Below are 22184 nucleotides of genomic sequence, written 5' to 3'. Positions count from 1 at the left end.
TGCTGAAAAGAAGAGCAAAGCATATCCAGTAGACGTAATGCAAAATGAACCAATGTTTCAGGTCCAGGTGGACGAGTCCGAAGACAGTGAATGGAATGATATCTTAAGAGCTAAAGGTGTAATACCAGAACGTGCACCTTCGCCCACTGCAAAGTTAGAAGAGGCATTAGAAGAGGCAATTGCAAAGCAGCACGAAAATAGACTGGAAGATAAAGACTTATCCGATTTGGAAGAACTAGAAGATGATGAAGATGAGGATTTCTTAGAGGCTTATAAGATGAAAAGATTAAATGAAATTCGCAAATTACAGGAACGTTCCAAATTTGGAGAAGTTTTCCACATTAATAAACCTGAATACAACAAAGAGGTTACTTTAGCCAGTCAGGGAAAGAAATATGAAGGTCCACAAACCGATGACGATAGCGAAGAGGATGACAACGGTGTCTACGTATTCGTTCATCTCTCGCTTCAAAGTAAACTACAAAGCAGGATCCTTTCACACCTTTTCCAGTCGGCTGCATCCAAATTCAGAGAAATAAAATTTGTAGAAATACCTGCCAATAGAGCAATTGAAAACTACCCAGAATCCAATTGTCCGACATTAATCGTATATTACCGGGGTGAAGTAATCAAAAACATGATAACATTACTAGAACTGGGTGGTAATAATTCCAAAATGAAAGATTTCGAAGACTTTATGGTAAAAGTCGGTGCTGTGGCGGAGAAGGACAATAGATTGATAATGAACCGAGACGATGAAGAATCAAGGGAAGAAAGAAAAATGCATTTTGCTGAAAAAAAATCAATCAGGTCAGGAATCAGAGGAAAGTTTAACGTTGGCATAGGTAACAATGAGGATGATAACATTAATGATGATGATGATGGTTTTTTTGACTAAATATTGCGAACCTTCTTTATGTACGGTCTTTATCGTGCCACTATTCTCATTATTTAATATGTGTAGATATAGGAAAAAGCAAAATTTGCTCTACACCTCTCTAAATGTTACGCGAGAATCACATAATGTGACTGAATATCGCTGCAGCTATAGGAATCAAGTAAGACACGTTGCCATGGTAACCAATACAACCTCAATAAATATCATCAAACATAATTGGAATACAAATGCAATAACCCATCATAAACTTCGAGCAGCCACATTCCGGCAGAACCAATCTTTTAAATCATTATAATTGCCATGGTCACGTCAAATTTTGCCACTTTTTCGCTTTGTTAGCAGAGAGTAGAAATTTACTTTTTTAAGTTCTGCGTATAAAGGACACTGTAGGTACAGTAATACAGAACATAATCAACTCTGTTTTGATACGTGTAGAAACTAAATTCTGCCGCAAACTCCAAAACCATCATTATGAGTGAAAAAAAGAAAGTTTTAATGCTACATGGTTTTGTCCAATCTGATAAGATATTTTCTGCTAAAACAGGAGGATTACGAAAGAACTTGATGAAGTTAGGCTACGATTTATACTACCCTTGCGCTCCACATTCAATTGATAAGAAGGCACTATTTCAATCAGAGGCTGAAAAAGGCAGAGATGCAGCAAAGGAATTCAACACCTCAGCGACCAGTAATGAAGTATATGGGTGGTTCTTTAGAAATCCTGATTCTTTCACTTCCTTTGAAATAGATCAAAAAGTGTTCCACTATTTGCATAACTATGTGCTAGAAAATGGACCATTTGATGGCGTCATCGGCTTCAGCCAAGGTGCGGGTCTCGGTGGCTACTTAGTCACCGACTTCAATAGAATATTGAATCTTACTGACGAACAACAACCCGCTTTAAAATTTTTCATTTCTTTTAGTGGATTTAAATTAGAAGATAAAGCCTACCAGGAAGAATATCATAGAATCATTCAGGTTCCCTCCTTACATGTAAGAGGGGAGTTGGATGCGGTTGTGGCAGAATCTAGAATGATGGCATTATACGATGCATGGCCCGATAACAAAAGGGCATTGTTGGTTCACCCTGGAGCCCATTTTGTCCCAAACTCGAAACCATTTGTATCTCAAGTTTGCAATTGGATTCAAGGAACATCTAACAATGAGGCTCAAGAACAAGAAGACCAATCCGAAGCAGAACAGACACAATTTGACAAGCCCCAATTGGAAGATGATTTGTTGGATATGATCGATTCCTTGGGCAAGTTATAATTTGATAGATAGAATCCGTACATGAACTACATACAGTTTTTATAATACTATTGAAAATATGGACCAGAATACATTGACAGTATGGTATTTTTGTCGGATTCTTGATATTTGCTTTTCTATACTGGTTTATACCTCTTGCTAAAGAAAGAATTTTTCGCGGCACACGAATGACATATAGACATAAGGATTCCTTTATCTGGCTGAAATAACTTGATATATTAAATATTAAACTTATTTGGTCCTATCAGAGAAGCATCAACAGCCAGAAGTGTTTATAAGATATTGCAGATAGAATTAGTATTTTTTTTTTTTAAAAACGGTATTAGTTAGAACACCAAGAAGAAGATATAAGGAATTGCGAATGAGTACGAATACAGAAATAATAAAAAGTAGTGATTTGCAAAGTTTAATCGACGATGAGAGGAGGTTGGTTAATGAAATAAAAGAATTTAACAAATCAATCAAACCTTTGGAGTTTGAATCATATCAGGATTATTTTCTGATAAAAACGTTCAAAAAAGGAATTTCTGCCAGTGGCCATGTGGACATTGACAGTTTAAGAAATAAAGAATATGGAATTTATTACAAGAAAATTAAGAGGAACTCTACACAAGACGTTGGTGAGCCTATCCCGCGGAATTCGTCATCTTCCTCCTCTTCTACTAGATCAAATTCGTCAATTGACATTAGCGATACAGAATATTCAGGTGAGAACACTCCTGCAACTGCTGGTACCAGCAGTCGAAGAAGACGTACCAGATCTCGAGCTATTCAGAGAGAAAACAGTTTACCGGCATCATTACCCTCAATTAGTGAGGACAAAGTAGACAATGACGATGGTACCATTTCAGAGCTAAATGGCAGTGAATTGCCATTTCCAATTCCAATATCAGAGGTGGAAAATATTGATATTGCTTCAGATATAACTGAAAGGGATGGTATCAGAAGAAGATCGTCAAGAATATCAGAAAGAGACAAAAGACGTTCGCAGTATAGACTGGGGTCAGAAGAAGATGAAGAAGGCGGTGGACATGACATGGATGAAGGGGAGACCAAAATCCAAGACCTATATGAAAGCTTGGTGCCCAAAATTTTAGAGCCACGCAGGAGATCTGATTGGATTTTACCTCCTAAAGCAAGGTATACACCTGAGAAGCAAATGAGAACCAAACCGTCATTTAAGAGCATAAAGATTAATGAACTTGTCGGGAGTAAAAGAATACGAAGCATATTATCTCGATTTGAAGGTGGAGTGGCGGGTATACGTAAAAGAGATTGGGACTCTACCCAATAGTTTCTTTAAAGAAGTAAATAAATATAAATAGAGAGAAAGGTGACGTACCAATATTATTTATAGCGCTGGTATAGTTCAATAGCATCTAATAGTGACTCGGGGTCAGGTTTAGGGCTGACAACATCAGAGATTATATCATTATCATCTAGATATTTTTTAGTAGTGGGCCCGATGGACGCTACCCGTAGATGGGATCCTTGTACACGGCCGTTGTCACTCAAGTACTGAGTGATTTCCCTAGTTCCTTGCGGGCTGAAAACTACCACCCAATTCAAGGATATTTCACCTTCATTGCGTGGTTTCAAAGCCTGTACAAATCTGTTGAAACCATCGCTTAATTCTTCGGTTTTGTAAGTAACTACCTCTCTTACTTTTATACCCTTGCTATTTAGTTTCTTTGGGATGATATCCCTCCTGATTTCGCCCACGAGAAATAATAGTTCACTCGGTGGTCGTGCCTTGACATCTGTTCCTAAGTCATCAATAATAATATCTGCAAGGACAGAACCGTTACCAGCATCTTCTCCACCTTTAACATTGATGAAACCTGATCTTCTGATGAAGTTAGCAGTGGCGGGGCCTACCGTATAAACTGTCTTACTGAATAAGGCACTTTTCTGTTCGCTTGTTAACGTAGGAATGATCGCTTCATTCAGTGACTCTACAGTTCTTTGAGATGTAATTATAATGTACTCGATAGTGTTCAGATAGCCTGGGATGGTATCTAAAACATTTTTAAAATCTTGGATGACATGTGTGTGTTTGATGAGTGGTACAAATATTGGTTCAAACGTCTTACTCCTACACTGCGATTCGTATTTATCAATAGGAACAGTTTTATTCTTGAGCAATATTACTCTGACTTTCTTACGGCTAGGCATCGTTCCAAGCAGGGTTTATTCTATTTCTCGGCTCCTTTACCCTGTAACTTCGAGATTCAAAAACTCGCTATAACTTCACTAAAGCGCTTTAGTTGACTACAACACAACCCAACCCCAAAATAAACTGTCCAACTACACAATACCGAGGATAATCCACGATATTTCGGTGATTGAAGTATATGTATTACGTATGCAATGTAAGCAAGAAACTAACAAAATGAATATGTACACCTAGAGCGAACCAATGATAATTTGTTTTCTTAATAAAGAAAAACTATTAAAACTGGATTAGATTTCAATAATGAAAAGCTAGGAACAGAAAAATTGGTCTACTTCCAGCCATTTGCGCTTTATATAGACATATGGAGGCGTGATGTCTTAAGCATGGTAATCCGGAAGATCAGTTTATTGAATGATGGTTCTTTTATCCTGAAGGATAAACGGAAAGCTCCCGATTAAAAACAAGTATAGAGTACTGGAATAGAATCGCCTTTTATACCCTCCCTCGCCGCATCAAGAAGCGCGCTGTGAAAATTTTTCGTTTTTCTCTTAGGGCTCCCATCCAACTGTCGGCGAGGAAAAGTTGTATATATTTAAAGCATGAGGTAACTTTGTTGCCCATTATCTTTTTTGTTCCCTTTCACGTCCAGAAAGGTGAAGCAAAATTGTACCATGAGTTCCTATTAACGTCAGCCTCCTTTTCCCTCATAAGTATGGTTTTGGATGTTTGATAGGCGTCGCTTCAATGCGTACGACTCATGGCAGATTAATTTATTAGAAAGATGTATCTCCAGCTGTTGATATCAGAGGGGGAAGCCTTTCTCTTTCACCTCGCCTTTTTAAACACCTGATACAGTTGGTCATGATTCGTTCTACATTTCAATTTCTTTATGTATTCTACATCTTTCCAAATTCACAATATGGGAAGTAACATAAAAGAGTAAAAACTGTTTATTAAAAAAAATGTTATTGAAAATTTATACATAATACACGTACAGCTGCTTGAAAAAAGTATGATAGGAAGACTTATGCTTCGTCGTCTTCGTCTTCACTTTCCAAAGCAGCAAATGCGTTGAAACCAAGAATTGGTTTATCCGCAACGATATCTCTGGTATCAGCAGGTCTATTGGAAGAAATGTTTTTGTTGTTTGGCTTGACTTTTAAAGTTTCTTGGGCAATAGTAGCAACTGGTGCAGTAGAGATTGGAGTGGTTTCTGTTTCTTCTTCATCTTCTTCTCCACTACCCTTCTTCTTGGCTTCAAATGTGCACCAACCATCGGAATCAGTTGTAACCTTAGGCTTGTTGTGCTTAATCTTTGGTCTACCATGATGATGGGAAGATCTTCTACGACCGAAATGACCAACGTGGTGAGTGTTAAACTCTTCCTCTTTCAAGTGTTGCAATTGCTTAACTTTTTCAATGATGGCTCTGAATTCCACCGCATCGAAATTAACTTCCAAGGTAACACTTGGCTTCAGTTGAAAAAGCTCGTCGATAGTATACTTGATCATGTCGTCACTGTGAATAAAAGTTCCTGATCCTATCTGCAGGTTGCGGTTTAAATAGCGTCTATCACAATCAATAGAAAATCCTTTACGTCAATTTCATTTTCCAATTTTTCACTAATTTTCGTCAATGAACAGAGATATTTGAGTGCCGCCGTTACCCGACTTTTCATAATAACATAATGAAAGGACTATGGAGCTGATTAACACACAATTATACTCCTACAGAGAGGATGTTTCTGTTTTTGAGAACCCAGGAGTTGTGAGATGAGTGAACTGCTTGCCATCCCGCTTAAACGGACTTTAGAAGTGGACTTTGCCACGGAGTTGTCGAAACTAATTGATACTACCTCGTTCCAAACCGCATCCTTTTTCCAATCAGACATACTCCAAGTTGTCGCTGCAAGAAACAACGCGATTACACCGGATATCTCGATCGGTGGTCTTTGTGAACTGAAGGAATACTATGCGATATTATTGCAATTGGAGAAAAAGTTTCCTAACAATCAAATTGAATTTAGATGGTTTCAAACGCTGTCACAAAAATCTCGTGGATGTAGTCAGTATTCATTACAGTGGGAAAAATTAACCATTATTTATAATATTGGGTGCATGTATTCACTGTTGGCTTTGAATAGCAACAACGATGCAGCTGAATCTTTGAAGACATCGTGTCTTTACTTCCAGAATGCTGCCGGATGCTTCGAGTACGTACTAGAGCAGCAGGTGGCTCTTGGAACAACCCCAGTGGTAGACGATGCTACTTTGAACGCCTTAACTTCTCTAATGCTAGCACAAGCGCAAGAATGCTTCTGGTTTAAAGCCGTACAAGATAAACTCAAGGATTCCTTAATCGCGAAGTTGTCACAACAGATCGTGGACTTTTATAGTGGGGCTATTAGTAACGCTCAAAGGGGTAAGCTTATTAGAAATGATTGGATCAATCACTTGAAGGCTAAAAAGGCTTATTTTAGTGCGGTGACTTATTACAGAATAGCCTTATCTTTCAATGAAAAAAAACAGTTTGGAAATGCGGTAAAAGCTTTGCAAATGGCGATGCAATTTGTCAATGAATCAAAGCTGTCTTCGCAAGCTAAGTTCAAAACCGTTATCGAATCTTCTCTGAAAGAAGCCCAAAGAGACAATGATTTTATCTACTTGCAACAAGTTCCTTCGGAGTTACCAGCGACTAAACCAGCTCTCATGGTTAAGCCATCCTGTACAGCAACATTATTGCCTTCTATTGAAAAGGAATTGTTCAAAGACCTGATTCCTATAGAGGTGATGGATTATTGCACAGCGTACAATGAAAGACAAGATGAATACATTGAACAACGTGTCACGAAACCCCTTATTTCCTTAAATAAACTATTAAAAGAATCCATGTCTACTATTCAAATACCACAGGGACTTACAACAGTAAGTGAAGCAGAATTAAGTCACTACCAGGCGTCGTTGAACAATCTTTGTATTAATAATAAAAACGTGAAGACTGAACTCGATAAAATTGAGCAAATTTTAAATGAAGAAGCATTTACTGATAATCAGCTCCGGCTAAAGCATGGAACCTTGCATTGGACTTTACCCGAATCTTCAACTATCAACACAACATATTACGAAAAATTAAAGAAAGTAAGAGGATACATTGATCAAGGTATCGCGATTGATAAACAAACATACGAAATATTTCAAAGCATCGATAAAAATTTGATAGGATCAGAGATCAGGTTACCGGAATCCAGCGATCCTCTCACGAATAAGGTTAAGATGATCATACAGGAGAGGAATGAATATATTGATAAGACTAGGCGCAAATCCTCAGAATATAGAATACTTCCCAAGATCATTACATCATACAAAAAAAATGGAACAATCGACTTTGAAGCCATTTTCGTAGATCATTTAAAAAAATTTGATGAGGATTTAAGATACGTTAATAGTACGAAGCAAGAAAATAATAAACTTATCGAGGAAGTAAACCTGAAGGAGAAGCATAACTCCGCCAGGAGCGGCATTGAGCAAAAGAAAATGGTAAGAATAGATCCCAGAGAGTTATATATTGAAGATCTGAGATATTCCTTCAAACTGCTTGATGAGGTCAAGGAAAATTTAAGCGCTGGCACAACATTTTACGAAAATTTAATTACTTCTACAAGCAATTTGTACAATGAGGTACAGGAATACGATGCGGCAAGAAGAATGGAAAAGACCAAGCTTGATGAACGTTTGACATTTGAAGGTCAGTAATGCTTGCCCTCATTCATCTATAAACTACTTTTTGATCTTGTCGTCCTCCCTATTCATAACCAAACCCAACTTCACTTATTTAGATATATACATTCGGGTAAACTTCTTTTTCTAGCATTCTTATTCAACTGTTTCCTTTTTGCTTATTTTCCATTTTTCAAAATCAGTTTGACGAGCGCTTCTTTTCAAGTTGGCTTTATGCCTTCTGCTACCCAAATGGATATTCCAGTACTTTTCGCCAATAGCTACAACATTCTTACCATCTGTGTTACGACAGACATTACAAGTAAAATGAGTCCAATCGTCCAATTTCTTCATCTTAGTTTCGCCTTCAGACAACAATTCCCGCAGGGCTTCAGGTGCTCTTTCTTGCTCAATAGGTCGGTTCTTAATAAAATCATTAGAAATAGCTATCGCTCTTTGAGAAGCAGTAATATCCCATTGGGAGAGATCAGTGGCATCCAGTAAGTATATGTCACCTTTAATATCGGGTATCAGCATTTTCTTGATCCATTTCACCTGCCTTTTTGCGTACTGACGCGTTCTCGTTTTCATTCTTTCTATGCATTCCTCCAACTTGATCGTGTTATCATCGGTTTTCCTGCTTAACCATGGTAAGAATTCTTTGAAGCCGATAACTTGCCAGACACCATTTTCGCATTGCTCCGGCGTAAATTTATTCTGGCTGTAATATTCATATAATTGCTCAATTTCTTGTAAGGCGCCCCTCTCCAACATGACGTCTACACGATGGTCCAACCTTTGGAAAAGTGGTTCCGGCTTACTGTATAACCATAAAAATAGAGTATCAAATTTCAAGGTAATTTGTTGTTCATTAAATGTCTCGCTTGGCTTTTTGCCCGTCTTGTAGTAGATTTCTAACATTCGTTGTACTCTTCTGTAATCATTAGGATGGTATTTCGTAGCTATGTCTGGATCACACTCCACAAGGGTGTTATAAACGACATCGGGGTCAGACGATTGCAAAATATCAAGCTGCTCCTTTGTGAGCTTAAGTTCTGACGATTTCGTATCTACTCGCTTATTGAAAAGTGTCTGCAAATAATAATGTGTACCCCCTACAACAATGGGTATCTTTCCCCTCTGATGAATATCTTCTATAGCTTTTATACATTCTGTTTCAAAACGATGGGAGTAGTATTCTTCTGACCAATCAACGTGGTTCATTACATGATGAGGAATGCCTTCCCTTTCTTGAAGCGGGTGTTTATTTGTTATAATAGGAATATCTTTGTATACCTGCATAGAATCTGAATTAATGATTTCGCCATTGAATTTTTGAGCTAATTGTATAGACAACTGAGACTTCCCTACTCCTGTCGTACCAGCAATGACTATAACTTTTTTAGACATACTTAAGCAACCTTTAAGCGACCCCTTTAGCATCAACTCTTTTGGTTCTATTTACAGAAAATATGTACGTGTAGTAGCTTACCCAATGAACTGTACAACCCTACCTGAGCTTTTCTTCTTTTGTCATGTAGTATTTTTTTTTTTGTTTTAATTTTCTTTCCGATGGGCGAAAGATGAGCGTACGATTTCGCCTGACTCAGTAATCAAGATCTTAGATTGACATCGCCTTCGAGGAGCAGTAATATAGGTAACTTTTATCATGATTTTGGCTTATACGAGCGATTCGTTCTTTATTCTTCGAAAGCATGACCACTAAAGCGTACATAGAATACCTAAAAGAACGTTCCTAAACCGGTCACGGAATGCAAAGAGCACATTTTTTAGACAATTACCCGAATCCTATACATGTAAGGAATCAGGTTATGCTTCTTGCTCTTTTTCTCTCTGCCCATCTTTTTTATTATAGACGATTATGGCGGCGGCTGTTTCTGTAAAGTACTACGGAGTCGCGGCCCGGAATGTAGGAAAGCGAACAAACGGACTGCAAGAAGAAGAAATTATTGGGGTAAAAGCCCAACTACAGAACCCTAGATATAAAAAGGTACAGTGGGTGCGTCTCTTCCTCACCTTTTTATGCTGTTACTATCTATGAACACAATTGCATAGGCCACAAGCCACAAGCCACAAACCACAAGCCACAAGCCATATGAAGAGTAAGAAAAAAATAGCCCAATCGCTGTTTATATCATCCGTTTAGCATGCTTTAGCTACAGGTAATTTTGTTTTCGCCGATTTCCACTAATGACCGACTTCCACGGATCCCAAAAGTAAAGCCGTGCCGGTGTGCCCGGGCATAGTGGTTACTATTTCCGAATTGTGACCCGCTTCGGATAATTGATCTATCGCCGAGGTAATAGGCCCGTGCGGTTCCGTCTTCATGGAGCTGCAGGGGCTCTGCTTAAAAGCCCCGGACGGCTCACCTTAAATCCGTGTTGCGACACTATGCCAAATGAAGGAAACTTGTGAAATGATTGCATACTCGCACTGGTGCTTACGTGCTAATTGCTTTTGGTACTACAAATGGTATCAAGCGCTTGAGCATGTGTATATATATATATTCGCCTGTATGGAAGAATATGTCTTGTATATTTGTTGTACCTGACACATCACCTTTTTGTTTATCACTTTCGTGAAAGTAACAGAATATACTTACACTAACCACACAAACAGAAGCATACACAAGAGGTATATATATATCTTAAATTTCACTAATGTCTTCTCCTGTGACAAAAACCGAGTCTGACTCAGTACCTCAGACAAACATACACCAGGTTCCAAAAGCCTTGGACAAAAATATAACTAACAGCGGCAACTTAGATTTGTCATCTTCTTCGACAGGATCAATAATGGAGGACGAAAAAAGGTCAAACTCGAATGCAGATTCGAATGACACTACAAATGGCGAACCAGTTGACCCAAGAGATCTCGATTGGGATGGGCCCGATGACCCAGATAACCCACACAATTGGTCCTCTTGGAAGAAATGGTATGCCACTATGACTTCCGCGTTCCTTTGTTTGGTTGTCACAATGGGTAGCTCTCTTTATGTTTCATCTGTACCAGAATTGGTAGAAAGATATCACGTCAACCAGACTTTGGCCCTTGCCGGATTAACCTTCTATCTTCTGGGGTTATCGACTGTCATCGGCGCTCCATTAAGTGAAGTGTTTGGTCGTAAGCCCATCTATTTATTTTCCTTGCCAGTGTCAATGCTTTTCACTATGGGTGTTGGGTTGTCCAACGGTCACATGAGGATTATCCTACCCTTAAGATTTTTATCAGGTGTCTTTGCATCCCCTGCCTTATCTGTTGGATCAGGTACAATCCTGGATATTTTTGACGTAGATCAGGTCTCCGTTGCAATGACATATTTTGTTCTATCTCCATTTCTAGGGCCAGTTTTATCTCCTATTATGGCAGGGTTTGCTACTCAAGCCAAAGGCTGGCGCTGGTCCGAGTGGATCCAATTGATTGCGGGAGGGATGATATTACCATTTATTGCCCTCATGCCAGAGACCCATAAAGGTATCATTTTAAGAAAGCGTGCCAAGAAGAGAAATATTACTTTAAAAAAGTTCAGCAGGGAGGATCAGAAAGAATTTTTGAAAACCACTGTCACTGTTACAATCTTAAGACCTTTGAAAATGCTCGTGGTTGAGCCTATTGTATTTGTTTTCAGTATTTATGTCGCTTTCATTTTTGCCATTTTATTTGGATTTTTCGAAGCATACGCTGTTATTTATCGTGGTGTTTACCACATGAGTGCGGGTGTATCTGGGCTACCATTTATCGGTATCGGTGTCGGGTTATGGATAGCTGCTTTCTTTTACCTTTACATTGACAGAAAATATCTTTTCCCCAAACCACCAGCTGACACTCCACCACTTGCCGAAAATGAGAGAACTTCTAAAAGGACTACTCCTTACAGAGGTGCAAGAGATCCTAATACCGGTGAATTGTTACCAATTGTTCCAGAGAAGTTTTTAATTGCCTGTAAATTTGGTTCCGTAGCATTGCCTATCGGTCTATTTTGGCAAGCCTGGACTGCTAGACCAGACGTACACTGGATGGCTCCTGTAGCTGCTGGTGTGCCATTTGGTTTTGGTTTAATTTTGATTTTTTTCAGTGTTTTGATGTATTTCTCTACATGTTATCCGCCATTAACTGTAGCATCTTGTTTGGCTGCCAACAATTTATTAAGATACGTCATGAGTAGCGTTTTCCCATTATTTACCATCCAAATGTACACAAAGATGAAAATCAAGTGGGCAAGCACTTTATTTGCCTTAGTTTGTGTTGTAATGATTCCGATTCCATGGGTTTTCGAAAAATGGGGGAGCGAATTAAGACACAAGTCACAATTTGGCTATGCTGCCATGGAAAAGGAGGCTGAGACAGAAGGTGATATAGATGAGGTAAATACCGTCAACGGCGAATTAAATCTAACAAGAATGGCTACGCTAAGGACTATGGAAACGGACCCTTCGACTAGAGAAAAAGCAGGTGAAAGGCTATCTCTGCGCAGGACCCATACGCAGCCTCTTCCTGCCTCGTTTGATCGCGAAGTTGGGCAACATCAGCAAAATCATAATGAGCCCGTTTCCAATAGTTTATACTCAGCTGTCAAGGATAATGAAGACGGTTATTCATATACAGAAATGGCTACCGATGCTTCCGCTAGAATGGTTTGAAAAGGCTCTAAGAGACAAAACACGATTGCATATATTCAAATACTAAACTGGGGGAAATTTGGATATAATTCACCCATTAAAATTTTTATAGAGGTTTCATACAAGTATACGTTATCGTATTATGATTTTTTTTCTCAGCAAGTGATATCATTGTTCATAAAAATGGCGGTAAAAGCAAAGGTGTGAAAGCAGTTTGCGAAACCAAATCTATTTCAGATATATCAATATATTATTCTACATAAAGATAACAACAGTTTTTCTTAGTTTTTGAAAATGTTGTCTCCTTTATTTATTTGAATCTTTTTGTCTTGACCAGCGCTGATGATACCCACTTTTTCAGCCCATTTGACAGCAAAAACTTTATCATTGACACCCTTTTGGACCGAACTGTCTTCTCTTGTTATGGTGTACATTGGAGAAGTGGATCTGACGTCCCATACCTTCACGGTACCATCGTGAGAACCTGAGCACAAAATATACTCATTCTCGGGACAAGTGTCCAGAGAAGAAACGAAGTTCTTATGGCCAATTAGCTGTTGCTGTGTAACTTTAGAAGACGCTCCTACACGTGGGTCATGCAATGTGATGTGCCTGGCGCTGGACCCGCATGCCAACAAGTTCAAAGTAGACAATTGTGCAATGGAGAGCAACGAGTACGATGTTGTTCTTGTGTCTATGCATCTTGCGGTGACCAAATCCCATGTCTTGATGGTATGATCTTGCGATACTGAATAACCAACGGTATTATCTGTAGAATCAAAAATCACTTGCTCTACGGGAGCTGTATGGGATTCTAACAGAGACAGGGGAGCACGTCTCCTAATGGTACCGTCTTTCATAGTCAATTTTCTTCTTTTCCTAGCAGCAGTGGATATTTTATTATTTGGATTATTTATATCTTCTAAGGGATCAACAACAGTCATTTCCTTATAAATAGTAGACCAGAACCCAATGGAATTGTCGTATGACGCAGATAATATTCTTGAGTTGTCTGAAACATCAATAGAGACTACTGGTGCCTTATGGCCTTCCAAGATAGCCAGTGTCTTACCGTCCTCTATGTTTGCTTCATCATCGTCCTCTTGTACCTGTTGTTGCGAGGTTAATTTCAAATCATCATTTTTGGTTTTCCACAATCTCAAAGTACGATCATTACCAGCGGAAACTAACCTTGTATTCGAAATGTATTTAACTGCACGAATAGGGCCGGAATGACCACTATATTGCTTTTGCACGTTACCTGATAAATTCCAAGTACGAACTATACCATCGTAAGAACCACTAACGATATGTTTAGAACCGTCACCGACATCCAAGGAGCTAACCCAATCCTCATTACTGAAGCTATTCAGGTAGGATGGTGGAAGAACTGCCCTGGTATATTCTACATTCAACGAGGCTTCGCTCGATAAACCTTTTCTGGTCAAATAGTCGTGCAACGAAGTACGTAACAACTCACCATCAATCAAGAAATCAAAAGGAACGGGTTTATCTGAGCCCAACAAATGATTAACAATTTCGGACAACCCATATCTCTTCAACGAGATCGGTGCGTACATTGGAGTATCTTGAACATGTAGTGATTCATCTTTCTCACGTGTGAAAAATCTGATCTTAACCTGCGACTTATCTTCTGTCATTTTGAATCTGTGCAGTTTGAGTTGGTAATGTCTCTGAAATTCTAAGTATCGTATTGGCGTGCGAACATAGACTGTACCTCTTTGCAATTATACAGATGTGCATATGCTTTTCACTGCTCTTACAGTTTGCGATGAGATGAGCATTTCGAAAATTTTTGAAAAATTTTCGACTCCTTGTCCGGGTAACAGGAAATATTCAACCGCCCTAAGGAAGATATCAAGAAGTACTACTCACCTTAAAATTACACTACTCCATGTGAGAAAAATAGTACGAAAAGCTATCGCTACAGATAAATATAAATGAATGAAAAGGATATCTCACTTGCGCAGCTACCGATCTGGGCCAATGGGAGATGCTAAAAGAAGCACCTGTGAGAAGCGCCCAGAACAGTATGAGGACGCTCATGAGTGTGGGAGTTGCTCTAGCTCTTCTTTTCCCCTCTGATCACCTACGGATGTAAGATGGCACAGTGAATAGAAGGCATGTTTAATATGTATCATGCCTTCTTCGGAACCGAAACTCAATAATAACAATAAGATTTAAAGAAGAGCAGTGCTGGTAAGGTGACCGCTGTGTCGGCGCTTTTTATACCAATGTTGCCCGAGGCGAGAAAAGTTTTTTCTTCCTGTACTGGCGTCCGGTACCGGACCGTACCAGCTTGGGGTAATCGGATAAGAGACTGTTAGGTCTTCGCATTAGCTTTGCAGTTCTGAAACTGACCATTACTTCAAGTTGACAATAAGAAACCACGTAGAATCAAAACAAAAAGCAATCAAGGCAGATAAAAATGGCATCATCAGTCCCCGGACCCATCGATTTGCCCGAATCCCGCTATGACTTATCCACATACTGGGGTAGAATCCGCCATTGTGCAGAGATTTCCGACCCCACTATGTTGCTAACTACTGAGAAGGACCTGGCTCACGCTAAAGAAATCATTAGTGCGTATCGTCATGGTGAACTAAAAGAGACTACTCCGGAGTTCTGGCGTGCCAAGAAACAATTGGACTCGACCGTGCATCCGGACACAGGTAAGACAGTTCTTTTGCCTTTCCGTATGTCTTCCAATGTGTTGTCAAACCTAGTAGTTACTGTAGGGATGCTGACGCCAGGTTTGGGCACGGCGGGGACCGTCTTTTGGCAATGGGCTAACCAATCGTTAAACGTCGCCGTTAATTCCGCCAATGCAAACAAATCTCATCCCATGTCAACATCCCAATTACTCACAAACTACGCTGCTGCTGTAACTGCATCGTGTGGTGTTGCGTTGGGGTTGAACAACCTGGTTCCTAGATTAAAGAACATTTCTCCGCATTCGAAGTTGATCTTGGGCCGTCTGGTACCATTTGCCGCCGTGGTCAGTGCTGGTATTGTCAACGTTTTCTTAATGAGAGGCAACGAAATTAGAAAAGGTATTTCGGTGTTTGACTCTAACGGTGACGAAGTCGGAAAATCAAAGAAGGCTGCCTTTATGGCAGTTGGTGAAACTGCCTTAAGTAGAGTTATCAATGCCACTCCAACAATGGTCATCCCACCTTTGATTTTGGTTCGACTACAACGCAGTGTCCTCAAGGGTAAGTCTCTTGGTGTGCAAACTTTGGCCAACTTGGGGTTGATCTCAGTCACAATGTTCTCTGCTTTGCCATTTGCACTGGGTATCTTTCCTCAAAGACAGGCAATCCATTTGAATAAACTAGAACCTGAATTACATGGCAAGAAGGATAAGGACGGGAAGCCAATTGAAAAGGTCTACTTTAACAGAGGTATTTAGAAGTGATGAGACAAAGTTGTATAGTTATAGAATGAATATCAGATAGATAAGAAAAAAATTCAGTTAAAAAATTAATATGTATGTGTTTTGGTATACATATAACTGTTAATAATTCAGTTGCCTGGCTATTGTTGTATATTGAAGTTGCATCATCACGTGTATACTATATCATTAATAACGGTTAATGCGTCAAAAAAAAAATGGGCCAAAAAAAAAAAAGAAGAAAAAAAAAAAAGAAACTCAGATAAGTTGATATGAAAACCTTTTTTCCCGATTGCAACCCTTTTAAAGGTTACAAAACAACAAAAGTCCATATAAGCCCATTGCTTTTACCTCTCCATATATTTATACTTGCTTAGAGGGCTACCTGCGTTTATTTGCTAGTTTTTACCTTTCTCTATACAACAAGTGAGGGTCAAGCTTTTCAAATCCCTTTTCATTTGAATCAGATAAAATACATTCAAAAGTTACACAAGGGAGAAAAATGTCAGAGAAGGAGGAAGCGATTTTTCGCTCGGCTGAAATGGCTTTAGTCCAATTCTATATTCCTCAAGAAATTTCGAGAGACTCTGCCTATACTCTAGGTCAATTAGGTCTTGTGCAATTCCGTGACTTAAACTCTAAAGTGCGTGCATTTCAAAGAACTTTTGTTAACGAAATTAGAAGACTGGATAATGTGGAAAGGCAGTATCGTTATTTCTATTCTCTTTTGAAGAAGCACGATATAAAGCTCTACGAGGGAGATACGGACAAATATTTGGACGGCTCAGGTGAATTGTACGTCCCACCTAGCGGTTCTGTGATAGATGATTATGTCCAAAACGCCTCCTATTTGGAAGAACGATTAATTCAAATGGAGGATGCAACCGATCAAATCGAAGTTCAAAAAAATGACTTGGAACAGTATCGCTTTATTTTGCAGTCAGGTGATGAATTCTTCTTGAAGGGTGACAATACCGATGGCACTTCCTATATGGATGAAGACATGATTGATGCTAATGGGGAAAACATTGCAGCCGCTATTGGTGCTTCTGTAAACTACGTCACCGGTGTCATTTCGAGAGACAAAGTTGCCACCTTAGAACAAATTCTTTGGAGAGTCTTAAGAGGTAACCTTTTCTTCAAAACTGTTGAAATTGGACAACCTGTTTATGATGTGAAAACTAGGGAATATAAACAAAAAAATGCTTTTATCGTATTTTCTCACGGTGATCTGATTATTAAAAGAATTAGAAAGATTGCGGAGTCTTTGGATGCCAACCTGTACGAAGTTGACTCCTCCAGTGAAGGTAGATCACAGCAATTGGCCAAAGTCAACAAAAACTTGAGCGATTTGTATACAGTTTTGAAAACCACTTCCACTACTTTAGAAAGCGAGTTATATGCTATTGCCAAAGAATTAGACTCTTGGTTCCAAGACATTACTCGTGAAAAGGCTATTTTTGAAATTTTGAATAAATCTAACTATGATACCAATAGAAAGATTTTGATTGCTGAAGGTTGGATACCAAGAGACGAATTAGCTACTTTGCAAGCTCGTCTTGGTGAAATGATCGCAAGATTGGGTATTGATGTTCCATCCATTATCCAAGTATTGGATACAAATCACACCCCACCTACCTTTCATAGAACCAACAAGTTTACTGCTGGTTTCCAAAGTATTTGTGACTGTTACGGTATTGCACAATATAGAGAAATCAATGCTGGTTTACCCACAATTGTCACTTTCCCTTTCATGTTTGCGATCATGTTTGGTGATATGGGCCACGGGTTCTTAATGACCTTAGCCGCATTGTCTCTTGTATTGAATGAAAAGAAAATCAACAAAATGAAAAGAGGTGAAATTTTTGATATGGCCTTCACTGGTAGATATATTATTTTGTTAATGGGTGTCTTTTCCATGTACACAGGTTTCCTTTACAATGATATCTTCTCTAAAACAATGACTATTTTCAAGTCAGGTTGGAAATGGCCTGACCATTGGAAAAAGGGTGAAAGTATTACCGCTACTTCGGTGGGTACATACCCTATCGGTTTAGATTGGGCTTGGCACGGAACTGAAAATGCTTTGCTATTTTCTAATTCTTACAAAATGAAACTATCAATTTTAATGGGGTTCATTCACATGACCTATTCCTATTTCTTTTCTTTGGCCAACCACTTGTACTTTAACTCCATGATTGATATCATCGGTAACTTTATTCCTGGTTTGTTATTTATGCAAGGTATCTTTGGTTATCTTTCTGTTTGTATTGTTTACAAATGGGCTGTTGATTGGGTCAAAGACGGGAAGCCTGCTCCAGGATTGTTAAACATGTTAATCAACATGTTTTTATCACCAGGAACTATTGACGATGAATTATACCCTCATCAAGCAAAGGTCCAAGTGATTTTGTTACTAATGGCCTTGGTTTGTATTCCTTGGTTGTTATTGGTGAAGCCATTACATTTCAAATTCACCCATAAAAAGAAATCTCACGAACCACTACCATCATCTGAAGCAGATGCTAGTTCAGAAGACTTGGAAGCGCAACAATTAATTTCCGCGATGGATGCCGATGACGCTGAAGAAGAAGAAGTTGGTTCTGGATCTCATGGCGAAGAATTTGGTGATATTATGATTCATCAAGTCATTCATACAATTGAATTCTGTTTGAATTGTGTTTCGCATACTGCATCTTATTTACGTTTATGGGCTTTATCATTGGCACATGCTCAATTGTCAAGTGTTTTATGGACAATGACAATTCAAATTGCTTTTGGATTTAGAGGATTTTTGGGTGTGTTTATGACAGTTGCCCTTTTTTCCATGTGGTTCGCACTAACATGTGCCGTCCTAGTTTTGATGGAAGGTACATCTGCCATGCTTCATTCCTTACGTTTACACTGGGTTGAATCTATGTCCAAGTTTTTCGTAGGTGAAGGTTTACCATATGAACCATTCGCTTTCGAGTATAAAGACATGGAAGTCGCTGTTGCTAGTGCAAGCTCCTCTGCTTCAAGTTAAGATTCGAGGGCATTTCAAAAGCGAAACATTTGAATACTTGATTAAATAATAAATGATTCTACTATATAGTAAGTAAATTTTATTATATATTATCAATACTAATTCAGTAAAGTATTTAAAATATCAACCAAAGTAAAAAAAAAAAACCAAAAAAAGGGGAAAAAGGTATATGAAAGCCAAGTTATCTCATGAAGACGTTAGACTTGCAATCCAAACCGCCGGTGACCATTATTTGCCTTGGGTTAACATTAGGATCAAAATCAACATCCAGGTCTAAGCAGTTGATAAATCCTGTATGCAACCCTTCCCAGGTATGTAAACATTGCCCCGTGTTCAGATCCCAACATCTGACAGATTTGTCATCAGCACAAGAAAACAAGTACTGGCCTCGAATACTAATATCTCTAACCCATGAAAGATGCCCCTTCAACGTAAGAACACATCTAAAATTTGAGTCTGTAGGATTTGGTATGGGTGCTCTATGGGCCATTAATGTAGGCAGAGGTATCTCCCAAATTTTTACCGTTCTATCTCTTGATGCTGAGACACAATACTGCACCCCCCAGTTTTTATATTGAGCCGTTGATGGTGTTCTAAACCTTGCGTTTGGAGGGTCTTCGATGAAATGAATGAATTTCACTTTCTCTATGGGAAATTCATGACCCGTGCCAACGCTGAGACCATTACCTGATGGCCAATGTGTTAATCTTAATGTGGTATCATGGGATCCGGAGATGATATAGTCGCCTAGAACGTCTATGGAGCGTACCCACTGGGAGTGAGGCTGAAAAGTTTTCAAGGACCAACCATTGTGAAAGTCCCAAACCTTTACAGTTTGATCTCTGGAACAAGACGCTATATGGATATCATTATTTTTCTGCCAGATTTTTACTGCAGAGACGATATGTTCATGGCCCAATAAAGATCTAAGTTGTTGGAATTTGCATTCGTCAGAGATCCATTTGAAAACATGAATCTGCAAATCTTTAGATGCGGTAACTATCACCAAGTAATTTTTCTTGCTGGACTTTGTGAAATTGGTAAATAAAACGTCCATGGAAGTAATTGCCTTGGTATGGCTTTGCAAGGACGCCAGAGGGATAGTGTAGTTAAATAGATCAAATGCGTATAACTTCCCATGATCTGTGGCCACAAACACTATAGGCAAATTGGGGTGCAGTTTGACGGATGTAACAGATGATTCAACATTAATTAAACAGCTTGGTAGATTTTTCGGCACCCATTTCAAAACATTCTGTGCGCCGGTGCCATTACGAGTGGGAGGCATAAATTGTGCTAGTTCTGACACTTGAGAGTTCAAATCTTTAATCTGAGATACAAGAGTCTCTGTATTCTGTTCCAACTCGATAATTTTTTTTTGTAATCTAACAATTGAGTTCCACTTCTTCGGTAATAGTAATTCATCAATGTCTACTATACTTTCGTTGTTGGTGTCATTGTTACTGATGAATTCTTGCCGGTCTACTGATTCTTGCAACAGGAACGTTGATAGAGTTACAATCGCATGTCTAACGCTTTCATAATTTTGGACATGCTCATGCCGTACAGTTTGTTTGTAATTCCAATTCAAATACCGCAGGACACTTTTATCGAGCTCATTTTTTTGTGTACCTGTTAAAGGGAGCTGCTGTTGCCAATCATTCATTTCTACCTTTTTTCCTACACTTATGCACGCACAGGTTTATACTAACAACCGGACGAGGAACCTAGCTACTTTATCAATGGTTCTGGGTGACAATGGCCCCATAGTAAGATTACGTATTACTACGTTTACACTTGCTAAATAAAAAGAAACAAGTGCGATATGCACAATTTGCTAACAAAAAATATTTCAAAACACCCACATCCCACAGCGCAAAACCAGAACATATTCCCTAAAGGGAATTGAAATAAACTCAAGAGCCAGGCGAAAGCGTTTTTTCAGGAAGCCGTTCTAAAATTTAATTGTAATTTACCAAGATATACTGAAACATTGTCATTCATTTTATTTATCTACCGTCAAGCTGCCGTTACCATGACGACCATCCGGGTACTCAGCGGCTGCTACTGAGTGAGTTGAAAACAAGAAAGAGAAAAGAAAAATTCTCGGCACGCAAGACTTGAATGGTTTTTGTCTTTTTCCTTCCCATTTTTTTTATGGTTTTCCCAGTTTCTAGAAGCCGGAAAAAAGGCAAGCTACAAAATCTACTACGTGGAGCCAGAATTAAAAACCACGCGGACGGGACGGGCCGTGGCTTGTGTCGCCGGACCCCCGCGTATAATCCGTGTCACGCTAAAGGACAAATTCGGTTTATCCGAGCGGTTTACGGGAAGGGTCTTTTGGTATCTCGCAGTAGCGTGTGCCTGGTTATCCCAATACTACCACCACGCCTGTGCTTTTTTTATCTTGTACGTGCATGTATGCGTGTGTTTTCTTTTTTCCGTTGGTGCTTATTCGCTACCGTCTCGTTGATCCATGAATCACAAACACAAGCCGGTTCTGCTTACTATACAAAATAGTCTTGTGTCTTGATTCATATATCCGTCAATAACGTAGCCTTTCTTTATTTTCCTTTCGCTCACCACTCTCTTGCATTAGTGCTTTTTGTCTTTTATATCGCCAATAAGTGCCCTACTCTTCTACCTGACCCCTACGTCGTCGCTCGCCCCTTTTCTTTTTCTTCGCCTAGTTCTATTTGGCTATATATTCACAGTAACAAATCTATAAGAGAGATAAAGTGAGAATTAACATATAGAGCCATTTATACAACTGCTTCACAGACAAGTAAGCCCAAGATAATTCACACCCGCTTAAAGGAGTTTTTTCCAGTAGGAGCAAAGTTCGTTTACATTTCATACACACAGTTTTTTCACTTTTTTTGGGTCTCTTTCTTTTCCCGTTTTTTTCAAAAAGTTTAGAAATCTTCTTCACCTCCTATTTTTCTAGAATCGTGAAGAATTTCCAGATTTAAGAGTTTCCACATTTTCATAAAGAAAACTGTGAGAGTAATAAAAAAAGGATACTAGTAAACAATATACGTC

General features: G+C 39.0%; 12 protein-coding genes across 12 annotated transcripts; 7 read left to right on the top strand and 5 right to left on the bottom strand.

Annotated features, from left to right (window-relative positions):
* Nucleotides 1-37: 37 nt before the first annotated feature.
* On the top strand, nucleotides 38-898 carry PLP2 (Plp2p; the record flags this gene model as incomplete). Its single annotated transcript, XM_033913507.1, has 1 exon — nucleotides 38-898. One exon carries the CDS (start codon nucleotides 38-40, stop codon nucleotides 896-898), a length of 861 nt encoding a protein of 286 aa, XP_033769398.1.
* A 471-nt stretch (nucleotides 899-1369) lies between these two features.
* Nucleotides 1370-2170, top strand: FSH3 (putative serine hydrolase; the record flags this gene model as incomplete). Its single annotated transcript, XM_033913506.1, has 1 exon — nucleotides 1370-2170. The coding sequence occupies one exon, from the start codon at nucleotides 1370-1372 to the stop codon at nucleotides 2168-2170; it is 801 nt and encodes a 266-aa protein (XP_033769397.1).
* Nucleotides 2171-2531: 361 nt separating this feature from the next.
* Nucleotides 2532-3464, top strand: RFM1 (Rfm1p; the record flags this gene model as incomplete). Its single annotated transcript, XM_033913505.1, has 1 exon — nucleotides 2532-3464. One exon carries the CDS (start codon nucleotides 2532-2534, stop codon nucleotides 3462-3464), a length of 933 nt encoding a protein of 310 aa, XP_033769396.1.
* A 53-nt stretch (nucleotides 3465-3517) lies between these two features.
* HEM4 (uroporphyrinogen-III synthase HEM4) lies at nucleotides 3518-4345 on the bottom strand (the record flags this gene model as incomplete). The annotated part of the gene is made up of 1 exon (XM_033913504.1): nucleotides 3518-4345. The coding sequence occupies one exon, from the start codon at nucleotides 4343-4345 to the stop codon at nucleotides 3518-3520; it is 828 nt and encodes a 275-aa protein (XP_033769395.1).
* A 1026-nt stretch (nucleotides 4346-5371) lies between these two features.
* On the bottom strand, nucleotides 5372-5857 carry CAF20 (Caf20p; the record flags this gene model as incomplete). The annotated part of the gene is made up of 1 exon (XM_033913503.1): nucleotides 5372-5857. The coding sequence occupies one exon, from the start codon at nucleotides 5855-5857 to the stop codon at nucleotides 5372-5374; it is 486 nt and encodes a 161-aa protein (XP_033769394.1).
* A 261-nt stretch (nucleotides 5858-6118) lies between these two features.
* On the top strand, nucleotides 6119-8098 carry RIM20 (Rim20p; the record flags this gene model as incomplete). The annotated part of the gene is made up of 1 exon (XM_033913502.1): nucleotides 6119-8098. The coding sequence occupies one exon, from the start codon at nucleotides 6119-6121 to the stop codon at nucleotides 8096-8098; it is 1980 nt and encodes a 659-aa protein (XP_033769393.1).
* A 120-nt stretch (nucleotides 8099-8218) lies between these two features.
* On the bottom strand, nucleotides 8219-9505 carry MOD5 (tRNA dimethylallyltransferase; the record flags this gene model as incomplete). Its single annotated transcript, XM_033913501.1, has 1 exon — nucleotides 8219-9505. One exon carries the CDS (start codon nucleotides 9503-9505, stop codon nucleotides 8219-8221), a length of 1287 nt encoding a protein of 428 aa, XP_033769392.1.
* Nucleotides 9506-10743: 1238 nt separating this feature from the next.
* TPO4 (Tpo4p) lies at nucleotides 10744-12723 on the top strand (the record flags this gene model as incomplete). Its single annotated transcript, XM_033913500.1, has 1 exon — nucleotides 10744-12723. The coding sequence occupies one exon, from the start codon at nucleotides 10744-10746 to the stop codon at nucleotides 12721-12723; it is 1980 nt and encodes a 659-aa protein (XP_033769391.1).
* A 260-nt stretch (nucleotides 12724-12983) lies between these two features.
* Nucleotides 12984-14363, bottom strand: YTM1 (Ytm1p; the record flags this gene model as incomplete). Its single annotated transcript, XM_033913499.1, has 1 exon — nucleotides 12984-14363. One exon carries the CDS (start codon nucleotides 14361-14363, stop codon nucleotides 12984-12986), a length of 1380 nt encoding a protein of 459 aa, XP_033769390.1.
* A 788-nt stretch (nucleotides 14364-15151) lies between these two features.
* FSF1 (Fsf1p) lies at nucleotides 15152-16135 on the top strand (the record flags this gene model as incomplete). The annotated part of the gene is made up of 1 exon (XM_033913498.1): nucleotides 15152-16135. One exon carries the CDS (start codon nucleotides 15152-15154, stop codon nucleotides 16133-16135), a length of 984 nt encoding a protein of 327 aa, XP_033769389.1.
* Nucleotides 16136-16619: 484 nt separating this feature from the next.
* VPH1 (H(+)-transporting V0 sector ATPase subunit a) lies at nucleotides 16620-19142 on the top strand (the record flags this gene model as incomplete). Its single annotated transcript, XM_033913497.1, has 1 exon — nucleotides 16620-19142. One exon carries the CDS (start codon nucleotides 16620-16622, stop codon nucleotides 19140-19142), a length of 2523 nt encoding a protein of 840 aa, XP_033769388.1.
* A 181-nt stretch (nucleotides 19143-19323) lies between these two features.
* PAC1 (Pac1p) lies at nucleotides 19324-20808 on the bottom strand (the record flags this gene model as incomplete). The annotated part of the gene is made up of 1 exon (XM_033913496.1): nucleotides 19324-20808. The coding sequence occupies one exon, from the start codon at nucleotides 20806-20808 to the stop codon at nucleotides 19324-19326; it is 1485 nt and encodes a 494-aa protein (XP_033769387.1).
* Between the last annotated feature and the right edge of the window lie 1376 nt (nucleotides 20809-22184).

Source organism: Saccharomyces paradoxus, chromosome XV (assembly GCF_002079055.1).
Source record: "Saccharomyces paradoxus chromosome XV, complete sequence".
NCBI classification, from domain to species: domain Eukaryota; kingdom Fungi; phylum Ascomycota; class Saccharomycetes; order Saccharomycetales; family Saccharomycetaceae; genus Saccharomyces; species Saccharomyces paradoxus.
The sequence above is the reverse complement of the archived record's forward strand: the minus strand, read 5'-3'. Positions and strand labels throughout refer to the sequence as shown.